General features: G+C 40.1%; 2 protein-coding genes across 5 annotated transcripts in view; one reads left to right on the top strand and one right to left on the bottom strand.

Moving 5' to 3' along the window:
• Positions 1 to 9896: 9896 nt before the first annotated feature.
• Positions 9897 to 22134, bottom strand: part of wdr60 (WD repeat domain 60) — a 270009-nt gene continuing 257771 nt past the window's right edge. For all 4 annotated transcript variants that reach the window (XM_087140251.1, XM_087140254.1, XM_087140252.1 and 1 more), the window contains 2 exons: positions 19882 to 19954; positions 9897 to 13638 (listed from right to left, as the gene is read on the bottom strand). In XM_087140251.1, the coding sequence (XP_086996377.1) occupies positions 13525 to 13638; positions 19882 to 19954 (187 nt within the window). In that variant the 3' untranslated portion in view covers positions 9897 to 13524. The remainder of the gene's footprint in view (positions 13639 to 19881; positions 19955 to 22134) is intronic.
• LOC147798420 (uncharacterized) lies at positions 11520 to 13356 on the top strand. The gene is made up of 3 exons (XM_087139987.1): positions 11520 to 11568; positions 11767 to 12094; positions 12261 to 13356. The coding sequence occupies exons 1-3, from the start codon at positions 11520 to 11522 to the stop codon at positions 13354 to 13356; spliced, it is 1473 nt and encodes a 490-aa protein (XP_086996113.1).

The raw sequence follows: 22134 nt of genomic DNA, 5'->3' as shown, positions 1-22134 counted from the left end.
GGGAACGGCTTTATAAAATTTTAAAAAGTGAGTCGCAGTTGTTTGAGTAGGGTTTAGATTTAGCCGTGGTTTAGTTTGGGTATTTTTGGGTAAACTGAGGGACGATGATTCGAAGGGCAGGGTTGGTCGAGTGCGTACTGGTCTCTACATGTCGATCATAATTTTCTGTTCAGCTTGGACACCCGTGAGAGTTGTATTTGAAAATAATTGTGAAGTATGGGTATTTATCATGGCTGTCTATGGCAATTTATATGTTGTGGTGCACCCCTAATGCCTGAGCCTGTTCCACAGCAATCCAACATGCTGGGCCGATTCGGCCGCACCCGGATTTGATGCGTGGTCGTGGGCTGTTCAGTACTGGATTCCGAACACACGTATTGGGGAGAGATTGTGCATTGACCGTTCCTGCATGCAACTAAACTGCACGCCCAACCGAACTGCGTACGCATTTAAAAGAAGGTGGAATACGACTACACCCAGCCAATTACCGACTTGATTTCAAGTCTATGCTGATGCCGGCGTTTGCCCTGCCGTTTTACTGGTTAATGGTCGGCTTCTTTATAACGCAAACCGACGTCTATTACGGTCAAAGCGTATTTATACGTTTTACGATTCACTCCATCCCAAGACAAGTATAATATATCCATTTCATCCACATAATTGGGCTCGACCGATTCCGATTGTAACGTCATTGGTCTCGGTACGTAATTTGGCGCGGGTAAATATATTTGCCAAACGGCTTGCTCTTTTAACCAGTTTTTGACAACTGATTTGTCTGCACCCGTCTTTTCGTGTAAATGATCGACTGCGCTTTCACCTCGCCAATAGCTTTGTGGGCTGTAAAATAATTTGGAAAATTCTCGCTGCTTTTCAAAATAAAGTTAACTTAACCGATACGCTAAAAAACCGACTAAAGCCGTCCCGGTTATAATCCATATAAATTCGCAAATTATTTGATCCTTGGAAAGTACGTAGAAATCTGATAACTTTGGCTCTCGCGGCAATGGCATTATATTTTACCGGTTGATTCGCTGTAAGCTCGTAACGCTTCATCCACGTTTACAAAAGTGTACTGACTCGCGCGTTCTTGTCGCATTCGTTCGTTAAAAATATCTAACATATGGACGCAGTTTTGCTCCCACTCTTGTTTTGCCTGCGCCAGTTGTTCTAACGCCAGGTGGTGACGCTTTCGTTCCTCGTCGACTTTTATTTTTGATAAACTGCTAAATAAAACATTTGAGCCCGTAAATACCAAAGCGTTTACTATAGCTCCTCCATCCATCATTAAAACATTTTCCATTTTTAAAATAGATAATTTAAAATATAAATAGCGAAATTAAAAATCAACTGGTAGAAATTCAAACCGATCAAACAAATATCGAGCAAATGCTGGGTGACATACGCGCTGATATCGATCACACTGGTGATATGGTTTTAGAGAATCAAAGTGGACCGTTTAGAAAACAAAATAATGAAGATCTATTTTTCGCAGCCGGCATATCCTTTATCGCGTTATCTTTCTCGTTAAAAATTTTTACATAAAATATAAATCGTATATATTAAGAAATATGTCGCAAAACAATGCACTAAAAAATTAAATCTGAGTCGCAGGCTAAAAGCGCCTTGCGCGATCAAGGGCAAAAGACGAGAGGTAACCATCACGCATAACCGGAGTAAGATAGCTGCGGGTCACATGTTAAACGTAAAATTCCCCGCTTTAGGAATGGATGACGTTAATAGTACCCGGCACCGCGAAACTGGCCTTTAAACTCGATCTAGACGGAGCATCAGACGATAACAGAACCGTGTATAATAACGTGGCGCGAAATTTGATCTTGGAAATCAACGTCAGCTTCAAAGGCAATAAAATCGTCAGTTACAGAGACCCGGGCGTCTTTCACAACTTTAAAGACAACTGGCTACCTCTGTCGCAGACGAAAAATATGACGTATTTTGATTTAGAACGAGAAAACGTCGCAAAGTTACGACTCCGTGCAGGCGATAAAAACAAAGCTGCAAACAACAGCAAAGATAAAGCTATTGAAGACGGTTTTAAAAATTGATAACGTGATACCATTAGACACGCCGATGTTGACGGATCAGGCCTTTTTACCGTCGGGTTTTAAAGAGCCTTTGACGTATCAGTTAATGTTTAACGGGCACCACAAAGTGGCTAACTCGTCTGACACGGCTGCGGAGTATTCAATTTCGGATTTGACCTTGGAATACGAAGTAGTAACTAATCGAGATTTGGCGCAGGCCCTACGGGCCAAACACAAGGGACTCATTCATTACCTATTTGACCGAAATCAGTTTGGAAGAAAGAGGCGGTCGGTAAGTCGGATACGTTATGGAATATCAATATCGATCGAACGATCAAGAGCTTGAAAGGCTTCTTAATTTTGTTTAAAGTTCCCGCGGTTAAAAATCCTCAGCGATTTTATAACCCGCACGTCACAAAGACGGTAGTAACGGTAGAAGGTAAACCCATCCAGCTCTATTCTCAAGGTCTATTCAAATATCAACATTGACCAGAATTTAACAGGTACTTCGGCGACTCAGACACCGAGTCAGCTCGCGCGGTTACAAAAGATTTAAATTTATCGGGGGTTGATATGGCCGAATATCTCAAAGATAAATATGGGCTCTGACTCGAATTTAGGAGTTCCAATGATAATTCTGCTTACGGATCGGGTAGACCTCTGGGAGGCGGAGGAGATATATTGATTCAAATGGAACGCGAGGCAGAGACGGCGGGTGTGTTAATGATGTACGTCTTTCTGGTAATGGATTCACAGCTAATGGTCGAGAATGGAAATTTCAAGAGCCTGGTTTATTAAATCGAGTTTAAAATAAATGAGCCAGATGTTTAAAAATCTCATTGTGTCTTGATCGTAGGCGATACGGGCAGCGGGAAGACTCAGTGGATATTCAATCTTTTAGAGACTGAATACCGGTTTACATTTGAAGCGATCGTAATTATTTGTCCCACGTTATTTAAGAATAAAACGTATTTGGAACGTTTGTGGGTATATACAAACGACAATGTTTATTTATGCGATTTAGTTCGTGAAAATTTATAATTAAACAAGGCAATTGAACTTTATCAAAAAAAATTTGACGGAGTGAATACGCTTTTTATTATCGATAATTGTGCCTCAAATCATTAAATATAGGAAAAGATTTTAAAAAAATAGTAACACGTGCGCTTTAAGTAAGATGGCGTTCAGCGGTAGACATTATAATCATAGTTGTTGGCTCCTAACGCAAAAATATAACACCGTTTTAAAGGACTTTCGGAGTAATACCACATGGGTAGCAATTTTTTACTGTAAAGATAAATCGTCATTCGATCAAATGTTGGATGAAAACGATGTGGTGCCACATGAAGAACACGATCAATTGAAGAAGCATTTACGAAATTTTAAATTTAATAAGTTGGTCGTTAATACTCGACCGCCCGTCTCGTCGTTTTCGGCGTGAATGAAACTTATAAAATATTTTTTAAAATTGGCAAGATTTGAAAATGGATAATCGAAAATGTACCCACTGTAAGAAATTACAAGAAATTTCCAATTTTAGAGTTAAATTAAACGGTGAGACAAAATTGTTGTGTAATCAATGTAACGATGGACGCATGGAGAAACATAATAAAAATAGACGCATTCACAGGCGACTTAGATATCAGTGCAGAATTTGCAGCGACGAAATTAAAATTAGTATTAGACGCCGGTTAAGCAGTTGCAAACAGTTTGACAAAAAATATAATTTATTCAACCCTCAAAAATTTATTGATAAAGAATTTCTAGAAGAATTAACTGACGATCATGAGTTTTGTTGCTACAACGACCGCAACGTAAAATTGCAATATACTGAGGAGTGAGACGATCAAGCGACAATCGAACGTTTGCATACTGATTTTGGACACGTGAAATGGAATTGCCTGTTAGCTTGCCGTAGGTGCAACTTAATTAAAAAATGTCATATGGTACCCGAGTCAACTAATTTGAAAGTAATTAACAGCTAGTTATTATTTGTTTGACATTGCTTGAACTAAGCTAACGTTAGCTTAATTCAAGCTTTTTAAAAAATTTTTTGTAATTAAAGAGCAGCAATGTTACAAGTGATTCAGGTAGTTATTGAGCTAGTTATTGCAATTAACTTAACCACCTCACAATTGAATATCTAAAACTTAAACACACCTTTAAGAATTTTAAAAACCATAAATTAAAAAGGACGACGTCAAATCAATTCTCGCCGATTCAAAAGTTAAAACAGAATCAACCGAATCAAAACATGACATTAAAGATCGATTGTGTTCAATAGTGGTATCAGGCGAATCAAAGAAGTGCCTCGGCAAGGAATTGACCATAAAAGATATCGAGTCTCTAAATCCACAAGACCAAGAAAAACTGTTTAATCTGTGCAAAGTTGAATTTGGCAAAGAAATCGTAAACACTTTGGGAAATGCGATTCTAAGTTCGTACGCGCTTTTACGAAGCATTGGCACTCCCGTTGAATTTCTCGGTTGCAGTACCGATTTAAACGCGGAAGAAAATTTGACAAAAGATTTAAACAACGACCCGATCATAAGTCAGACGATGAGACATTTGTTATAAATACGGGGTCTATTTATCGCCCGTGGCAGCTATGTAAATAACGACTAAACATCTGTCAATAAATAAAAATGCTTTTATTATAAAAGAAGATGCCAACAACTACCAAAGTAACGCTAACGCCCGCGAGCAGTCCAGCAAAGACGCAGGTACAGACGGCAACGAAAGTTAAAAACCCAAAACGAGTGGAACAAGGTAAACAATTAGCCGAGCATAACAAAAAGATGAAGCAGCAGTTGACCAAAATGAAATTAGGCGAAGCGAGCGAAGCTAATGGCCTGAGCTCGGAAAATAAAATTTATGAAACGGTTTTGGAAAATAAAAATTTAATCCTGGGTGGTTTAGCGACTGGCGCATTCGCGTTATATTTAATTTTTAAAAATAAATCGACGCCCGCGAAAGCTCGACCAATTGTTCAACCAAAAAGCAAGCGCAGCGAGTGACCTGAAATTTTAGACATGGAATAAAATTAAAATGCCTTATATTAAAAATGAGTAACAATAAATCAATCGACGTACGGAATCGCCAACACGGTTTATCACGGTGGCGTGGTCTCAGCGATTTCCATGGGCTACCCGATGTTAGCGATTAAGTTATTTAAAATTAAACCGCCAGATCTAAATAAATTATCCGTCGAAGACGCGTTTAAATTGACCGTGGTGTCTAGCGGCTCGTTGGCTACTCAGGGTTGGTTAGTGTCACAGGGTATATTACCCGCGAGTTTACAAACCACTTAAAAAATGTATATTACAAAAATGGCTGGAGGAGTTGATACGGAGGGAAATACCTCTGTTAAATCTGGATAAAGAAACAAATCAAGACGATTTAGATTGGGACAATAATGAAACGTTGTTGTTAGAAGACCCCAATTTTACAAGGTCAATTGACGTTGGGCCAGAAGAAAAAATATAAGGCGGTTTAGAAATCGAAAAGCAATACAATGAATTAATTAAAGCCGTCGATCCTCTACGAAACGGAACTGGAAAGACAAGTCAACTCAATGGAGCTTAGACAATTGTTGCACGAAACTAAAGTGAACGATTTTTACTCTGCTTTTAACAAAGAAACTGATTACGAAACAGAAATTAAAGACCCAAACATTTTTAATTTAGATAGTAAACATCGCCTGTATGTCAAATTTGAAGGCAAAAAAGTTCTTTTAACCCGAAAAAATAACAATAATAAATTTCTCAAGTTGAGCACAGTCAAAAGCAAAGCGAGCACAGATTTTATAAGGCGCGGCCTACGCTTATGGAATTACGTGACAGGTAAAACAAAAGAAGAAGCCGCCCAGGTGTCTCGTAAACTTGCGGAACTTCACCCCGAGAGCATAGAATTAGTAGAACCGCCCCAATAAGCAAATCTAGCTAGCGACATCGTAAAAGACCTCACACGAGGTGTAGACGTTCAAACCGAAGGACTAAACTACAGAGACTCGTCGCTTTAGATAAATCGTTACAAACGGTAAAGGGAGCTAGATTAATTTTAAATCAAGGTAAATTACATCAGGCAGACGCAAAAATTCAACAGGTTGAAAATGAGTTAGAAAAAGCTCGTCTTTAGCAGTCGGTTACGTAGTTGTGACTTTTATACGAAAAACGTAATTTTGGGCAAAAAAATAAACCCCTTCTCAAATTTGAAAAGTTTTTTTTCCATGCTTTTTATTGTTCTAATTTAATACTTTTTACAGGAGACCACCCACGGCAATGGCTCCGATAGTTAGAGACAGTTTTCCTTCGTTGTGTACGTTTAACGTTTTTTTCTGGTACCGGTTGCTTTAGTTTGGGTTAAAGTTCTGATTGGTTTAGTTCGGGTAATTTTTTGCTGGCTTCACCCGCTCGCTCGAGTCTGACACGGTACACAACGCGTAAGAAGATCGCCCCTTAAAGCAATTAAAATGGTCGTTTATTTCTCAGCAGTGTATCCAAAGGTCGTTAAAAGGATTTCGGCACGAGCCTACCTCTTAGCAGATTTAAAAGTTTGCCGACTTCTTTACCCAACTTTAATCTGAGATTTAAATCAGTTATCATTATCGTTACCAAATTTGAATTTTCGTGAACTTTAAAACTCACACCCGGAATGGCGTTTAAAATAAAATCAAACCAATCCACGTTGTAAAACCTGGGTGGAATAATTACATTTCCCTGTAAAAAATCCGTGAGCGTTTCTCTCTGGTGCAATCGATGCATCACCGGGGCGTTTGAACCAGAAGCCGTGACTAAAAGAGTGGGCCTGGGTTCGGTTTGAGCGGCTCTGATGGTTCTCGTTCTTTCTTCGTTGTCGTAGCCTAAAAATCCCTCATGAATAAATTCTAAAGCGCTGCGGCGGACTTCTTTGTAAGTATCGACTTGGCATCGAGTTAAAAGTATTAAATAAATTAATGCGTTTTCTTTCTCTTCGTCTGATATTAAACTTAATCCCGAACGTTTATTTGTTAACGTTCTGATTAGATTCTCAAGGTCATTTATTTTTTGACTAATTTAGTCACTGAATTCTTCTAAAGTACCCGCCTCGTAAGCTCGAATGTAGTCTCTTATTACGTCGTAAAGCAGAACCAAAGTATCCATCTGCAATTCTGAAAACGATACTATCAGTTCAAGTGCTTTTATATTATTCGTCTTAATAACAGATATTGGTGAGTCAGCCTGTATTGCTGGTCTAACTTCATCGAAAGCTCTTTCTGCAGGGCTTCCTTCGATTTGAGTTTGCAATTCAATTTCGGTGGATTTTGTAATGTTGAAATAACCCTGGCGAAAGCTTACTTTTCTGACTTTAATTTTTTTTAACACCTTTTAAATTGCCGATTTAATTTTCTAATTTAAACGTCTGCTCGCTTTTGGTCGAGTAAAACGTGTGAGTCTCCATTTTATTATATACACGATTTTAAAAATCTTGTTTGGCGAGGTTTAATTTGTCGAGGCGTTTTACCAGTGCTTATCCGAAACTTGAAACAAATCTTTTACTTTTAAATCGTCCTCCCCGATTGCATCTTGATAACATACCGCGATTAAAGCCTTCAACGGTTTACCTCTAGATATCTTGCAATCTAAAACTCGATTTAACACATATTCTATGCGACCTGATTGTTCACTGGGCAATTCAATGTTAAGTTCTCTCAAAGTCTTTCTCGGTTTTGGTGGTGGTGGTTTCTTCCAAACGTGATGCTGGTAATATCCATCTCCTATGTCTTCAGGGGTGTATGAAGGAACCCACCCAAAAATTAGACCGCAATGTCGACATGCATATCTGTCATCTATTACGTTTTTCCTGGTCGTGGTGGTGGGGTTGGCCATTTAGGCAATGAGCTGGTTAAATGATAAATCTCTGCTTATGTCAATTTTATTAATAATAATCCATTTATTTAAGGAACGAGTGACGTGAAAATAACCTCATTTATTCCGAGAAATAACCGAGGTTCAATTGATTCATAACTCAATCGACTTTTAATTTCACGGGAGATTCAGATCTGCTAAACACTTGCAACAGAGACTTATTTGAAATTAGTCCGTCGTTTCTAATTGTCAACATTGCCGCTGTAACTATATACCGTACGCTGGCGCCGCACAACTGTTAACCGTAAATACTGTTGTATGCCTCTTTTGGACAAATAAATGTTTGCGCATCGCAGCTCTTACTGATAAATTTATCGATATTTGATGAGTCAATGGGTCTTTTTCGGTGATCGAATAGAGCGGCATAGGGATCTATTTTAACGTAGAGTACATTTGGTTCTTAGGCGTGTAAGGTAAGCAAATTTGCCGACCCACTAAATCTGGCGTTTTATCTCGAGTGCCGTATTTGTAAAGCGGGTTTATGCTGTAACAGGGTTCTATCTTCATAAATCAACAGGCGTTTTTTTGGCCGTTGTGATCATAAAAAATGCGCGAGCTGCATTGACTCACGTGAGTGCCTTCTTTAATCACGGGTTTTGACATGATTAATCGAGTCGGATCAAAAGGACCATAGGTGACGTTGGGGTCACAGTTGTCGGCATTGAGACGCTCGTAGTCGTCTGAAACGATATATACTTGGGTTGACATGGTTCTGATTTTCCGGCTTTGGCATAGATTTTTTTCATTTTTATTCAGTCGCATCTATTAACTTGGGTGGGATTTCTATTTCAACGTCAATGTCATATTCAATAATTAGTCCAATTTTGTATAAATCTGTGTCAAGTTTAGTCGCTGAATCGCACGTGTCTCTGCTTTTTATGCTTGCCGTTTACGAGCACCACGTGATCCATTCCTTCCAACTCGACACAATTTACACAGCCGGTGCAATATGTACAACCGAAACATTCGATACAATTGCTGCACTCGTAACAGTCCTTGCAACTGTCCAAGGCATTTGAATTTTGACAGTCGTATGAATCAAAACAAGCCATGCAATTTACACATCTACCACAATCGTTGCAATTAGAGCAATCGTTACATATGGCGCAGTCATTACATTTGTGACAATCGTGGCACTCTTTACAATCGGTGCATTTGCATAAACGGTCGGAAATTAAACAATGAAAGCAATCGTACGAATCTATCAAGTCAATTAAATTTCTCGTGTCTTTGCAAAAATAACAATTAACATTTGTTTTATGGTCTATCATATCCTTTTATATAGTTTCTATTTTTTTTCATTTTAAGCGGCGCATAAATCATCTGGAATAAATATTTCTTTCGACTTGTACACTTGTTTGCTAGTCTTACTTAGTTGTTCACTAAACAAATGCGGTTTCGCATGTCGAGCTTTCCCTGCGTGATTAAATCTTGTTGCGATTCGTAGCCTTTGGCAATTAACCACGCCGCGTGAACGGCGACCAATTAGCGTATTCAAAATTAGTGGCAAAAGTACGGCATTTGGATTTATAAATTTGTTTTTAAATTTAATTTCAATTTTTTACTGAAATAGTAGTAGTAGAGGGGAGTCGTGTTTCGGATCGACCAGGCCTTCACTCATTGTCCCTTTTCACGGTAATCGGAAACTAAATCATGGCAAAACCGGAACGCGGGTCTTATGAGGTCAAGACGGTTTTCAGATGTTTTCGGAATGCCAAGGGGGCATGGCCTTTTTAATGTTTTACAAAACTGGGTGGCAGGTGTTTGGGGTATTTTGATTTTGCCGTGGTTTAGTTTGGGTATTCTGTGGTAAACTGGGCGACGATGAGTGAAGGAGTGGCTGGGGTGAAACCGACTCCCCTCTACTACTCAAAGGCATGCATAAGTTTGCGAGTTACACACATGGAAAAACTGCCTCAAATCATGAAATCAAAATGACAACAATGCATTTTCTATTGCATGAAATTCTGAGAGTGAACATTGATATTTTAACTATTTATTAAACTCTCTGGTGCTTCTAAAATATTCACAATTAGCTATTTGAGTGCTTCATTCAGTTAGTGTTTACAACAGGCTTCCTGCACCTAAAGGACAATTTAATTCCACGACTTTTCCATGACAAAGTTATGAAAATCCATGACCCAAAAACACAATTTCTTGGACTACTGGGACATTATGACACACTGCATAATATCTGAATATTTGCCCAAACACTTGGCATACACTCATCCCTTAAATCAGTGTGATAGAACCATCTGATAATTGCATGTATTTAGATCAAATGTTGAATACCTGGTATGAATGGTTCTCTTTTGATGGAGCTGTACTGAAACGACAACTTCTTGCTGCAGTTTCATGCAGGACTAAAAAAGCAAAATGGAACCTTGTACACAGTAGATTTATCTAGGCATTTTACAAAACTAATGTGTCACATTTATGCAGTGAAAAGAATATTTTCATTGGTGACAGACTGAAAGTTCTATTCCACTAAGCTTTTGATCATGGAATAGAATGCTCTATCATCTAAAGAAAAAATTCTTACCACTGCATTTATAAACATTTATATAATGCTAGGTACATTGCAAACAATCACCAACATATAAAATGTTGCAATTAAAAGAACGTTTAAAAAGTATAATTCGAGTCATGATGGGGAAGTCATTGCCATTGTTTTAATCATATTGATCTTCAATTTCGACGAAAATTTTAAAGAAGGCATTTCATAAAAAAAATTTAGAGCCTTTTTGGACTGAGATTACCAACCACCTCTTTGACATCTTGCATGTTTGTCGGCAATCATCAAAAATTTCATGAAAATTAGGAATTCTGCTCCGAAATGCGTTCTCTGATTTTCCACAAAACACGCCATAGAATTCCAATACCTTTCCTACATTTTCTTTTAAATTGTGTTTCTGAATACCTACTGCAATTTTGTGTGACTTTTATTATTGACTGAAAAACTAACAGACATATGCCTGCTCAGTTCTACATCTGAGAAATTGTGTCATTCATCTTACATTGCCTCATGTTCTGTTTTGGTAAGTGGTGGCTTTAGAACTGGGCAAACCATGCCTCCATCTTGTTTATACATGTGTAAGGCACGAACACAAGCACGGTCTTAACAACTTGGTCAAGGTCAAGCACTGTTAAAGCAGACTAAGGACATACTTTTTTTTCTTTGAATGGTCTGGCAAAAACATTAATTATTCACGTTGCAGCTCACATATTAAACTCATTTTAAACAATGTAATTTCCAGACACCATTGTGCTATATCCATAGAGCCCTCAAGGAATTTGCCTAAGACTTGCAGTTTGTGGTTTCTTCAACCAACTTTATTAAGGGTATGATAGAAAATGTGAAATTGGTAAGTCAAAAAGGTCTCTTGTCCAGGTGGACAGAAATATTAAAAGGAAGATATCGGTGGTCATCCATCCTCCTGGGTGCATAGCATGCATCTTTTCTTTTTTTTTTACACTCACGTAAAGATGGTGGGGGTACTATTTTTACATGTATTTTACATGTATACTCAACAACAAAACTTTGGTTTCTTAAGGCAATGCCACAGTCATAATGAACAAGGCCGACTACGACAAGAAGGTGTGGGACATCCTGAAGTCGGGTACATACCGTCCCCTCCGCAAGGATCCTACACCGTCTATACAAAAGAGAATAAATGGTTAACTACTTGCACTCCAGCGTTCTGGGCATCTTCCCATGACCCTGTACCGCCAACTCCATACTTCCAACTCAACATGTCCCCGCCTCTTCGGCCAACCGAAGATACACAAACCGGACATCCCTCTGCTCCCCATCGTAGCATCTCGTGGGGGTCCAACCTACAATGTCGCCAAGCTCCTTGCCAAGATCCTCCACCCCTTCGTTGGCAACACGGAGCACCACATCAAGAACTCAGATCAGTTCGCCTCTTTCATCCAAGACCTCACCCTGCAACCTAACGACATCATGGTCAGCTTTGATATTGTATCACTCTTCACCAACGTGCCCACCACCGACGCCTGCAACATCGCACGAGAACGCCTGGAACAAGACCCTTCCCTCCAAGAACGCACAGACCTCACTCCGAACCAGATCCAAGACCTGCTCACAGCTTGTGTAACGACTACCAGCTTCCGATGGCGAGACAAGTACTTCGAACAAACCACGGGAACCTCTATGGGATCTCCTATATTCCCGGTTCTTGCTGATATCTTACATGGAGCAATTCGAACAAACAGCAATTGCCACAGCCGATCTCTGCCCCATAGTCTGGCTCAGATATGTTGACGACACATTTGTCATATGGCCCCACAGTCAAGACAATCTAGTCAAATTTCTGGCACACCTCAACAGGCTCTGTCCCAGCATCCAGTTCACCATGGAACAAAAAAGAGATGGCACCATTTCCTTCTTGGATGTTGAGGTGGCCAGACAACCTGATGGGACCCTCTCCCGCAACGTGTACCGCAAGCCCACCCACACGGACCGGTATCTCCACAATCGATCATTCCACCATCCCAGAATCAAGAAATCGGTCAACACCACACTTGTCCGCCGAGCGTACAACGTGTGCGACAAGAACAACTTGCCAGGCAAACTACAACACATCTCCACAGCACTACAACGGAACGGTTACATGACAAGTCAAGTCAAGATCCAAGCACCTACACCCCACCCCGACCGACGGGTCTCCTCTACCCCAGGTCAACCATATAGACACATTAGTTCAGTCACCCTCCCGTTCATAGGCCATACATTCCACCGCATCCAGCGCATCCTTCAAGAACAAGGAATCAGAGTATTCCACACGGCACCAAGCAAGATCAAGCACATTCTCCAGTCACACAAGGACACCCAGGACTCAACGACAAGACCCGGTGTTTACAAGATACCTTGTGAATGCGGCCTGGTGTACATCGGGGAGACAGGCAGGGATCTGTCTACACGTCTCAATGAGCACAAGGCCCATGGCCGACGAGGAGAATATGACAAATCATCCATCGTCAAGCATTCACACGAAACAGACCACGTCATCCAATGGCAGAATGCACATCTCATCACCAGCATCGAACGGTGGCATCCCCGACGAATAAGAGAGGCCATCGAGATAAACAAACACACATCAGTGACATCTGGCGCCCCATCCTGTCCAGTGGGTCCCCTATACCCGAGGACACTTAGTGTATTGCCACTTGGGTCCTCTATACCCAGGCAACCACACACCTCAACAGTCCCACACACACTGACACACCTGAATGAGCAGCAACACATCCACCCACAGATACAAGCAAGCAACAGTTCCCGCCTAAACGCCTCAGTGAACCTGCAGCCAGGATCCCATCTTTCACACCTCACTGCACATGCCCAGCATATAAAGCCACACTCAAGTTGGAGTCAAGCAGTCTCCTGACGACAGACAGAGTATACTGTTCCGAAACGTTGAGTAAAACCGGTTCTTCTCAGAACCACACTTACTCATAAAAGAGAATATTGTACATGGTGTAACCGCAAAACATCCTTAACTAAAAGTTTCTTATAATCATGCAAGATGAAAGCTGTTCTGACTGAATGGAGCAATCTATCTGAAAGAATTCAACAGCTTTGTCATCTCCTGGAACTCTGCACTGCTAGAAGCTGTGAAGTGTTGACTGATCAAGTGAACATCAACCACACCACTATCATATGCGACTACCTGTTCCAAAATATAAAAAAAAGAATAAACAAAACAGTTATCAAATAAAATCAAATTATTCTTTCAATATCATGCAATAAACAGTTTGGAAGGGGGTGATGCACAGCAGCTTACAACAATATTTTATTCCAGACTTCTATCAGGACAACTTGTCATGGACCACACACAGTGCTGTATGATGCGACCAAAACAGTCACATTTGTGCCTACCAAATGATGATATGCAATCAAGTGTTTCATTCTTATCTCCAATGGTGACCATGATTTGTGCCCGTTAGTCACCCACCTTGTCAATAATATTTTATGAATGATAACCGCCCAGTTATCGTCTAAGTGTACTGAGTGATGTGTCTCTGTGATCATGGGTTTTGTTTTCCTCCATCTTACTATGGGTGCAGTCCACTAATTCAAGTGAAAATTTCTGGCCAGCTCATTAGCATTAAAAGTGCCCCCACAGTATCTTTTGAAAAAGGAGATTATATGGCACCTAAATGATGACACTGGGTGAATTTTTGCCAGGATCAAATCCTTGAGTCTTTGTGCTTTCATCTGAGAGCAGAATGCCTACAAAATACAGTTGAAAAATGGTCCTGAGTACCCAAGAAAGTTGAGGGTTGACACTTGAAAAAATGGCCACAAGCAGACTTCAGAGAAAATCACAGAGGAGAGGATTTTGTTTTGTGGGAGTAATTCAAAATGTAATCAGTTAATCCACAAAAATAGAAAAGAAGTTTAAAGATTAAGAACCATACAATAATTTAACGTGTGTTTCAGATACCTCAGGGATGTTGGTCGCATGTTATTGGACCCTGAATAATGACTTTTTTCACTGGGGCTTGAGTAAGTGAACTAGACCCTACTATGTACGTAGCATGAGCCCACATCAAACTGAAACGCAGCTTGCATGTAGGTCATACAATGCATATATAGAGGTACTAGGTACCCGAGTCGACAGTAGTAGAGACCGGTGTGTCCTGAGCCAGCACCCTCTTTCCTCGTTTTCAGCCAGAAGGGACATTCCAAAACTCGTTACCCGCAGGGACTTTCCCTAGAACTTGTGACTTACTCGCGACTTGCCCAGCGCGTCACAAACAGGGAATTCCCTGGGGGACTGTTCCACTTCCGGAAAATTTAGCTCTTGTTCCAAACGCTGATAAAATTGAGATTTTAAAAACGCTATATATATATAGAGAGAGACATGAGTAGAAAAACTAAGCCACAACGTTGTCCCGTCTTGGCAGATTTTAGGCGATTGAAGAAATTGTTTCGAGCCAACTTTGTTAAGAGATATGACATTAAATTACCCGCGCTTGCTAAAAAAGTCATTCAAAGCAGGAACTCGTAAAAGCGATTCAAGTGAGTCAACGGCAATTTAGAAATCTCACCCATCAATCATATCACCAGCTTTTAAAGATAGCGCAAGATAACGGAATCGCATTCATGGCCACAGGCTTAAAAGGGAAAATATAGCGAGTGGACTTAATCACCACGATTAAGGCATACATAAAGCCGCAAGCAATCGAAGAAGTAGGCATTCAGAGAATCAGGCATTTCTATGCAGATGACTTGATTCACTTTTTCAATTTTTATAAAAAGCACATTGAAGACAAAACGCTAGCCGAGTTTAAAGGAATCAGTTCTTACAAGTTGCAAACTGCAACAAAGGTTCAGTTTAAAATGGAAAAGCCCGGAGCAGAGACTAAACTCGGTGTTTTCACATTTACAAGTAAAAGAAACGTGGTCTTTTCTAAAAAAGCAATTAAAGAGTCTTTAAACCAGCAACTCGCCAACCATATCAAAGATGTAGAAACCCACGAACAGAGAGGATTGGGCTGGGTGTTTGATAAAATACACGCCTTTTACATCACCGTGGTTAAATATAACCCAGTAGTAGTGACCTATATTCCGTTGCCAAAATATTAAGCGGATAAGAAAGCAATTATCGACGTTTAAAAAAAGCAGTTATCGATGTTCAAAAAAAACAATTATCAATGTTCAAAATAAAGAAGATCAAGAGTGCATTCGCTGGGCATTGTAAGCCACTTCACGTAATCACGTAAAGCATCAGTTGGAAATTAATCCAAATTATTATATACACGACAAGCGAACCTCGTCTTACAAAAAAAGAAGACGGTTTAAATTTCACAAACGTAGACTTTCCAACAACCGTGTTGCAAATGCCACCCATTGAATCGCAAAATCAGTTAGCCATCAATGTATTTGGTTATACCGAAAAAGAAGGCACTTGCGTGCTTTACAAGACTAAACGCGAAGAAGAGCCAATCAATTTACTGTATTTCACAAAAGGCAAAACGAGTCATTATTGCTAGATCAAGAACTTTTCTCGCTTAATGTGCGATGTGACCAAACACAAGGACAAATCACACTGGTGTTTCAAATGCCTGTCCACTTTCAAACGCAAGAAATACTAGACAGGCACAAGGAAGACTGTCAAGGAATGGACACGGCGCCGTGTAAAGTGGTACTCCCTGAAAAAGGGAAAAACATTTTCAAATTTGAAAACTATAAAAACAAGCAGGATGCCCCTTTCATCATCTACGCAGATTTTGAATCTGTTTTAGAGCACATGCCACCAAAAGAATTAAACACGGTTAAAATGCAGGTTCATAAGCCGTGTGGCTATTCATACGCGGTTGTGCAATGCAATGTGAGTCGAGAGACCTACAGAGGTCCAGGCGCAGCACTTAAATTTGTGCAATCGTTGACTAGGGAAGTTGCCGAAATCAACGCGACATTTGCCAATCCTAAGCACCTCACTTGGTCTCACGAGATGCAGAAAATCTACAAAGATTGTAACACGTGCTGGATTTGCGAAAGACGCATTGACAAAACTAAAGAATCCGAGCGCCGATGTCAAGTACCGGATGTGCCGAAAACAAAGAACTAAAAAGCCGCCTTTAGTTCAGTCAATGAATGCGGCTTTTGAGACTACATTTGTATGGAGTGTGAAAAGCCCATTAATGAATTTCGCAAAGTTCGCCATCACTGCCACGTGACTGGCAAGTATCGTGGCCCCGCGCACGCTCAGTGTAATGCCAAGTTACGTGTCATGCCCGGTCAAACAGTCGTACCCGTGATTCTGCACAACTTGGAAAAATATGACACTTATTAAAGCACTCTGGCATTGAATTAGAGCTTTTGACAAATATCGATAAACACTTGTTTTTCAAAAGAGCCAAATGAGGCGGTATTTCTACCGTAGGGGCCAAGCATTATGCCAAAGCGAATAATCCCCAATTAAAAGATTATAACCCCCCAAAAACGATTTCACACATCATGTATCTAGACGCGATTAATTTATATGGCTGGGCCATGAGTCAGCCTTTACCATTTAAACATTTCCGGTGGGTTCAGGACGTAAGCAAATTTACCCCAGAATACATTTTGAAACTTTCTCCAAAAGCGTTTAAAGGCTATATATTCGAAGTGACCTTAGACTATCCGCATCACTTGCACAATTTACACAATGATTTCCCACTGGCGCCAGAAAACTTATCAGTGCCAAATGAGTGGTTTTTCGACTACCAAAAAGATTTAATAGCAAATGGAGAAAGGATCACTTCGATAGATAAACTCGTTTCCACTTTAAGCGTCAAACATAAATACGTTGTTCATTATCACACTTTACAAAAACTATCTGGAACTTGGTTTACGACTAAAACAAGTACATCGTGCAATGTCGTTTAAACAGGCCGCATGGATGAAAAACTAATCCACAAAAACACTGAGCTACATAAATTAGCCAAGTCTGATTTCGAACAGGACTTTTTCAAGTTGATGAATAATTCAGTCTTTGGTAAAACGATAGAAAATGTGCATTTTCCGGATGGATGGGCACTTGCTTAGGGACGTACACGACACCGAAAGGTACAAGAAATTAACCTTTAAACCAAATTTTAAAGCGACTACGCCATTTAAAGAATGCGATCTTTCATTCGTCGAAATGTATTGCATAAAGACAAAGTTAAATATGCCCATCTATTGCGGCGTAAACGTATTAAATTTGCCAAAAACTTTAATATACGATTTCTATTATAATACGTTAAAGCAGATTTCGGTTCAAATGTCTGTCTTTTGTACACAGACAGTTTGCTAGTCCAAATTCAAACGGGCAATTTAAAAAGTGGAAATTGTTTGACTGTAGTAATTATCCACAGGATCATAAGCTTTACGACCCAAAAAATAAAAATGTAAGCGGCAAGATGAAGGATGAATTTGGAGGTTCAATCTGGAAGCAATCTGCATTAGATCGAAAATGTACTCGATTTTAACCGATCCACAAAATTTGAAAAAGGCGAAAGGAGTTACTAAAGTCGTAATGCAAAATAGTTTGTCGCACAAGGTGTACAAAAACACCATGTTTGAAAAAATGCAGCACTTTAACAAACAACTGCTATTTAGATTGGATAAACATATACTATTCACAGTGTCGCTAAAAAAATTGAGTCTTTCGCCGTAGGACACGAAGCGTTATGTATTATCAGGCGGCATTAAACTTTAGCCTACCGGCATTATCGAGCTGGCGGTAATTCGGTGTCTTCGGGTATAACTTTAAGCTCTTCCTTGACAGAACTACGCTTGGGCCTGTTTAATAAATAATATAAAGTGGGCCCTGTTTTTACGCGTTTGCCATTTACCTGCTTAAATTGCGTCGTGCGTTTGTCGATTTGGTAAACGTCCACGGACCAAACCAGGTCTGTAGCCCTTTTAACGGTAACGCCTTCTTGCTTGCCCGGATAGTATAGATATCTGACCAAAACATCCGAGGCGAGCTCATGCGTTTCGCTTTCTACGGGTGCTACAGGCGTTTCTTTCACTCGGTCCAATTTGACGGCGTTTGCAGCTTCTTTGTCGATTAAACATTTGGTTTGATGAACTCGGTTTGCAATGTCGTGGGCCTAGGCATGTAATCGGGCGCGGGTAAATAAATTTGTCAAATTGCCTGCTTTTTTAACCAGGATCTCACGGCAGATTTAAAATAAAGTTGTTCAACTTAAGCGAATCGATACGCTAAAAAACCAAGTAAAGCAGTTCCACTTAAAATCCATATAAACTCGCGAATTTTCTGGTCTTCCGAAGGCAAGTAGAAATCGGACAATTTAGGCTCCGGAGGCAGGGATAATACGTGTTTACTCGTCAATACGCTGTAAACTTGCAACGTGTCGCCGACGTTTACAAATGTCTGCTGAATCGCGCGCTCTTGTCGCATGCGCTCGTTTAAAAAGTCTAGCATGTGAACGCGATTTTGTTCAGTCTTGTTTCACTTGCGCCAATTGTTCTAAGACAAGGGAGTGTCTTTTACGTTCTTCATCTACTTTACTTTCTGATAAACTACTCAATACAAAATTTGAACCCATTAATGCCAGAGCGTTTACTATAGCTCCGCCGACCATCATGAAAGCACTCGACATTTTAAAAATATGTATTTAAAATCAAGAAATTAAAGACAAGTTGACTGAAATTCAAACTGATCAAACGGATATCGAAGCAATGCTAGGCGACATGCGCGCTGACTTGGACCATCACGGTGACATGCTCTTAGACATCCAAAATGTTTTGGGGGAAATGGACGCCAAAATGTTTCGTAAGCGAGATCAATTAATTAAATACGAAGACTTATTTTTCACAGCGGGTTATCTTTAATCGCATTTCTTTTATGTTTAAACTTTTCACGTAGCTAATTATAAATATAATAAATGTCAAAGGCCACACATAAAAATTCACTCCATAGAAATAAACAATTTTTGGACACAGGTATGCTGCAATACCCTCAGTAATCACATGCCCAAAAGCAAGTGATTATCTTTATAACAAAGAAGAAATTGACAAGCACAGCAACTTGGTTACTGAATCCAAAGTCAAAGAATGGGCTTTAAGTTTTACGCCAAAATCAATGCGACAGGATGAGATAAAGAAGTCACAATCATTCATTTTCAATGTGTATGCATAGTCAGTAAGGATGGCATCCCTACACAGAAACCACTCAAGCATATCATTTTGACAAAACAGGTGTTCACTTTGTCATTGGTTGTTTAAAATGTTGTCCATTCATGGGTCATTTTTGCTTGGGGGAGAGCGCTTTTGTGTCTGAGTTTTGATTCAGTTGCTGTGTAGCCTTAGACAGAAGTGGCAAGTTTCTTTTGCTGTCCAGTGTATTTGGTTCAATGCTACTCTGGAATACCCGTGTGAAATGAGTGCACTTTTTTTTCAGGGAAAAACTTACCATAACTGGTGGTCTCCCTGGCAACCGTCTTCCTAATGCTGTGTGATCATTTGACAGTTCCATTGTGAGTAACCTTAAAAGAAGCAAAGTACCAGCATAAGGACAGTTAGAATAAATTCTTCTTCAAAATGGAACTTGCTAATCTGCAATGGTTACACAAAATGACTTTATATAAGTTAACTGTCCCACCTACAGATACTTGCTTGACTAATAAATGCCTTTTGAGCATGGCACCTGATAACAAACCTGATGAACGAACATTATTGTAGTGATACTGGCTTTTTATTTTCTCAGAGGCCTTTAAATATATTCATTTGAATTATGAATGATAATAATCAGTGTATCTAAAGAGGGCACTGAACAACATACTGTGAGTGGAAGTTCCTGATTAGAGTTACTAATAGATTGGTATCTTGGGAGAAAGAGAGGTTACCATGTCACTCCATTGAATGTTATACATTGATATACTTTGGGGGGAGGGAAACTAGGTGGGAGAAAGACTGAAAAGAGAAAAGCAAGAGGAGAACAAAAAAGAGAGTTGTGCCTGAACGTAAGACCTTGGAAGCGTCCTGCCTATTCTTTGCTGCCATTTCAATATGTCCAACCTTGCTTCAAGGTGAATCTCTATAAAAGTGGTAACACGGATGGGGTGTGTCGAGTGCTAGAAGACCTGCGCCAGGGGCGCGAGGGAACAGCTGGTAGGCCAACATGTAACGGCAGTTTGGACTGGCATAGATGGCTAGGCGGACCGGTTTAGTTTGGGAGTTCGCTGTAGCTGATGTCTACCTGAGGCTGACCTTGCTGGAGGTGCAGGGTCCTGAAGTTTCTCCTTGATCACAAATGAAGCCTTGGTGTCAGGATGCGATCGAGTCTACTGCAAAATGACTGTGACCCAGAAGTTGCACCGTCACTGACTGTAGTGGCTGGAATGCAGATGGTGAGCTGCACTTCAGTGGTCACAGTGTGTGTTTGGGCCGAATTGAGGAAGGCGGACAGTCCCAGTTTTGCCCCGACTGGAAGCTGTGATGTTTGGGGTTATCTAGAACAACTGGAGGCTGACCGCGCGCTCAAGTCAGACTTGCTTTGACGGTGACGGTGGAAAGCAGACAGTTTCCTAGAGCAATTTCTCAAGGCTGCAACATGTAGGCCGTACGACTAGTGGGGTGAGTCATGAAGAAGTTGACGTTCTTCAGACATGCAACTACGCAAACAATACAAAGGGCTGTGTTCCACGTAGGGACTCATGATTTTTACAATTCAGTGTGAATTTTTTTAGCCATGCATGATTACGGTAGACTTTAGTCCATGCATTTTAATGTACTCGTTTATGGCATTCAGTGGTCACACATTATCAGTGGGGACAAAAGTGTTCCAGCACTTCAGTGATGAGTGATATAGTAATGCTGCATGCTAATTTAGCCACATTTGAAAGACACCACTGCCATTCAGCAACACTCTGGGCCAATTTCAGGAACAAAGGAAACAAGAACAGATGTGGTTGTGAACAATCACAGAGCTGCTTTGGTTTCAAAGGGTTTTCAAAAAATCATTGGATAAAATTATTACATAATGGCCAAAAGTGGAAATAAAGCAAAGGAAAGTTTACAATCCATGTCATCTTGATACATGTCACATAACTTTAATATCATATAATGATACGACCATCAGATGAAATCAATTTCTATCTTGAAACCTTCCCTTTCTAGCTATCTGCAAAGTTCAACCCGATGGGACATGTTCTTCATGAGATATTCGGCTTTACAAAATGCACCTTTAAAGTCACGTGACTTGTCACCCGATCATCACATCAGATCAATTTGGGCCTAAAACCTTTGCCCTCCGAGCTACACACAAAGTTTCAGCCCAATTGGACACGTACTTCTCAAGATACAGCACTTTAAAGAGTGCCCCTTTAATGTCACGTGACTTGCCAGCTGATGACGTCGTTATGAGAATGTACAGGAATCCTTTCTAGCATGTGGCTTTGTTGTGTGCTCCTAACACGAACTCAGTCAATCGATAACAGTGCAAAAGTAGTTTTCCTATTGAAAAACATGTAAAAGACCTATACATATGGGCAAAATTAAACATTCAAAATTTAAAAATAAGTCATGTGATGATGTCATCATGCCAATTATGGTGTTGGACTATCCTTCATTAATTGTCGGACGGTTTGGTAAGTACGAAGTCTATCAGATCTTCTAAACCATAGCAATATTCATGTAAGACGATAATTTACTAGAAAAATGTGTA

This window comes from Acanthaster planci, linkage group LG08, assembly GCF_054643075.1.
Source record: "Acanthaster planci isolate LZ-2023a linkage group LG08, COTS_SCS, whole genome shotgun sequence".
Lineage (NCBI taxonomy): Eukaryota > Metazoa > Echinodermata > Asteroidea > Valvatida > Acanthasteridae > Acanthaster > Acanthaster planci.
Note: the sequence above shows the minus strand (reverse complement) of the source record. Positions and strands in the feature narration are given on the sequence as shown.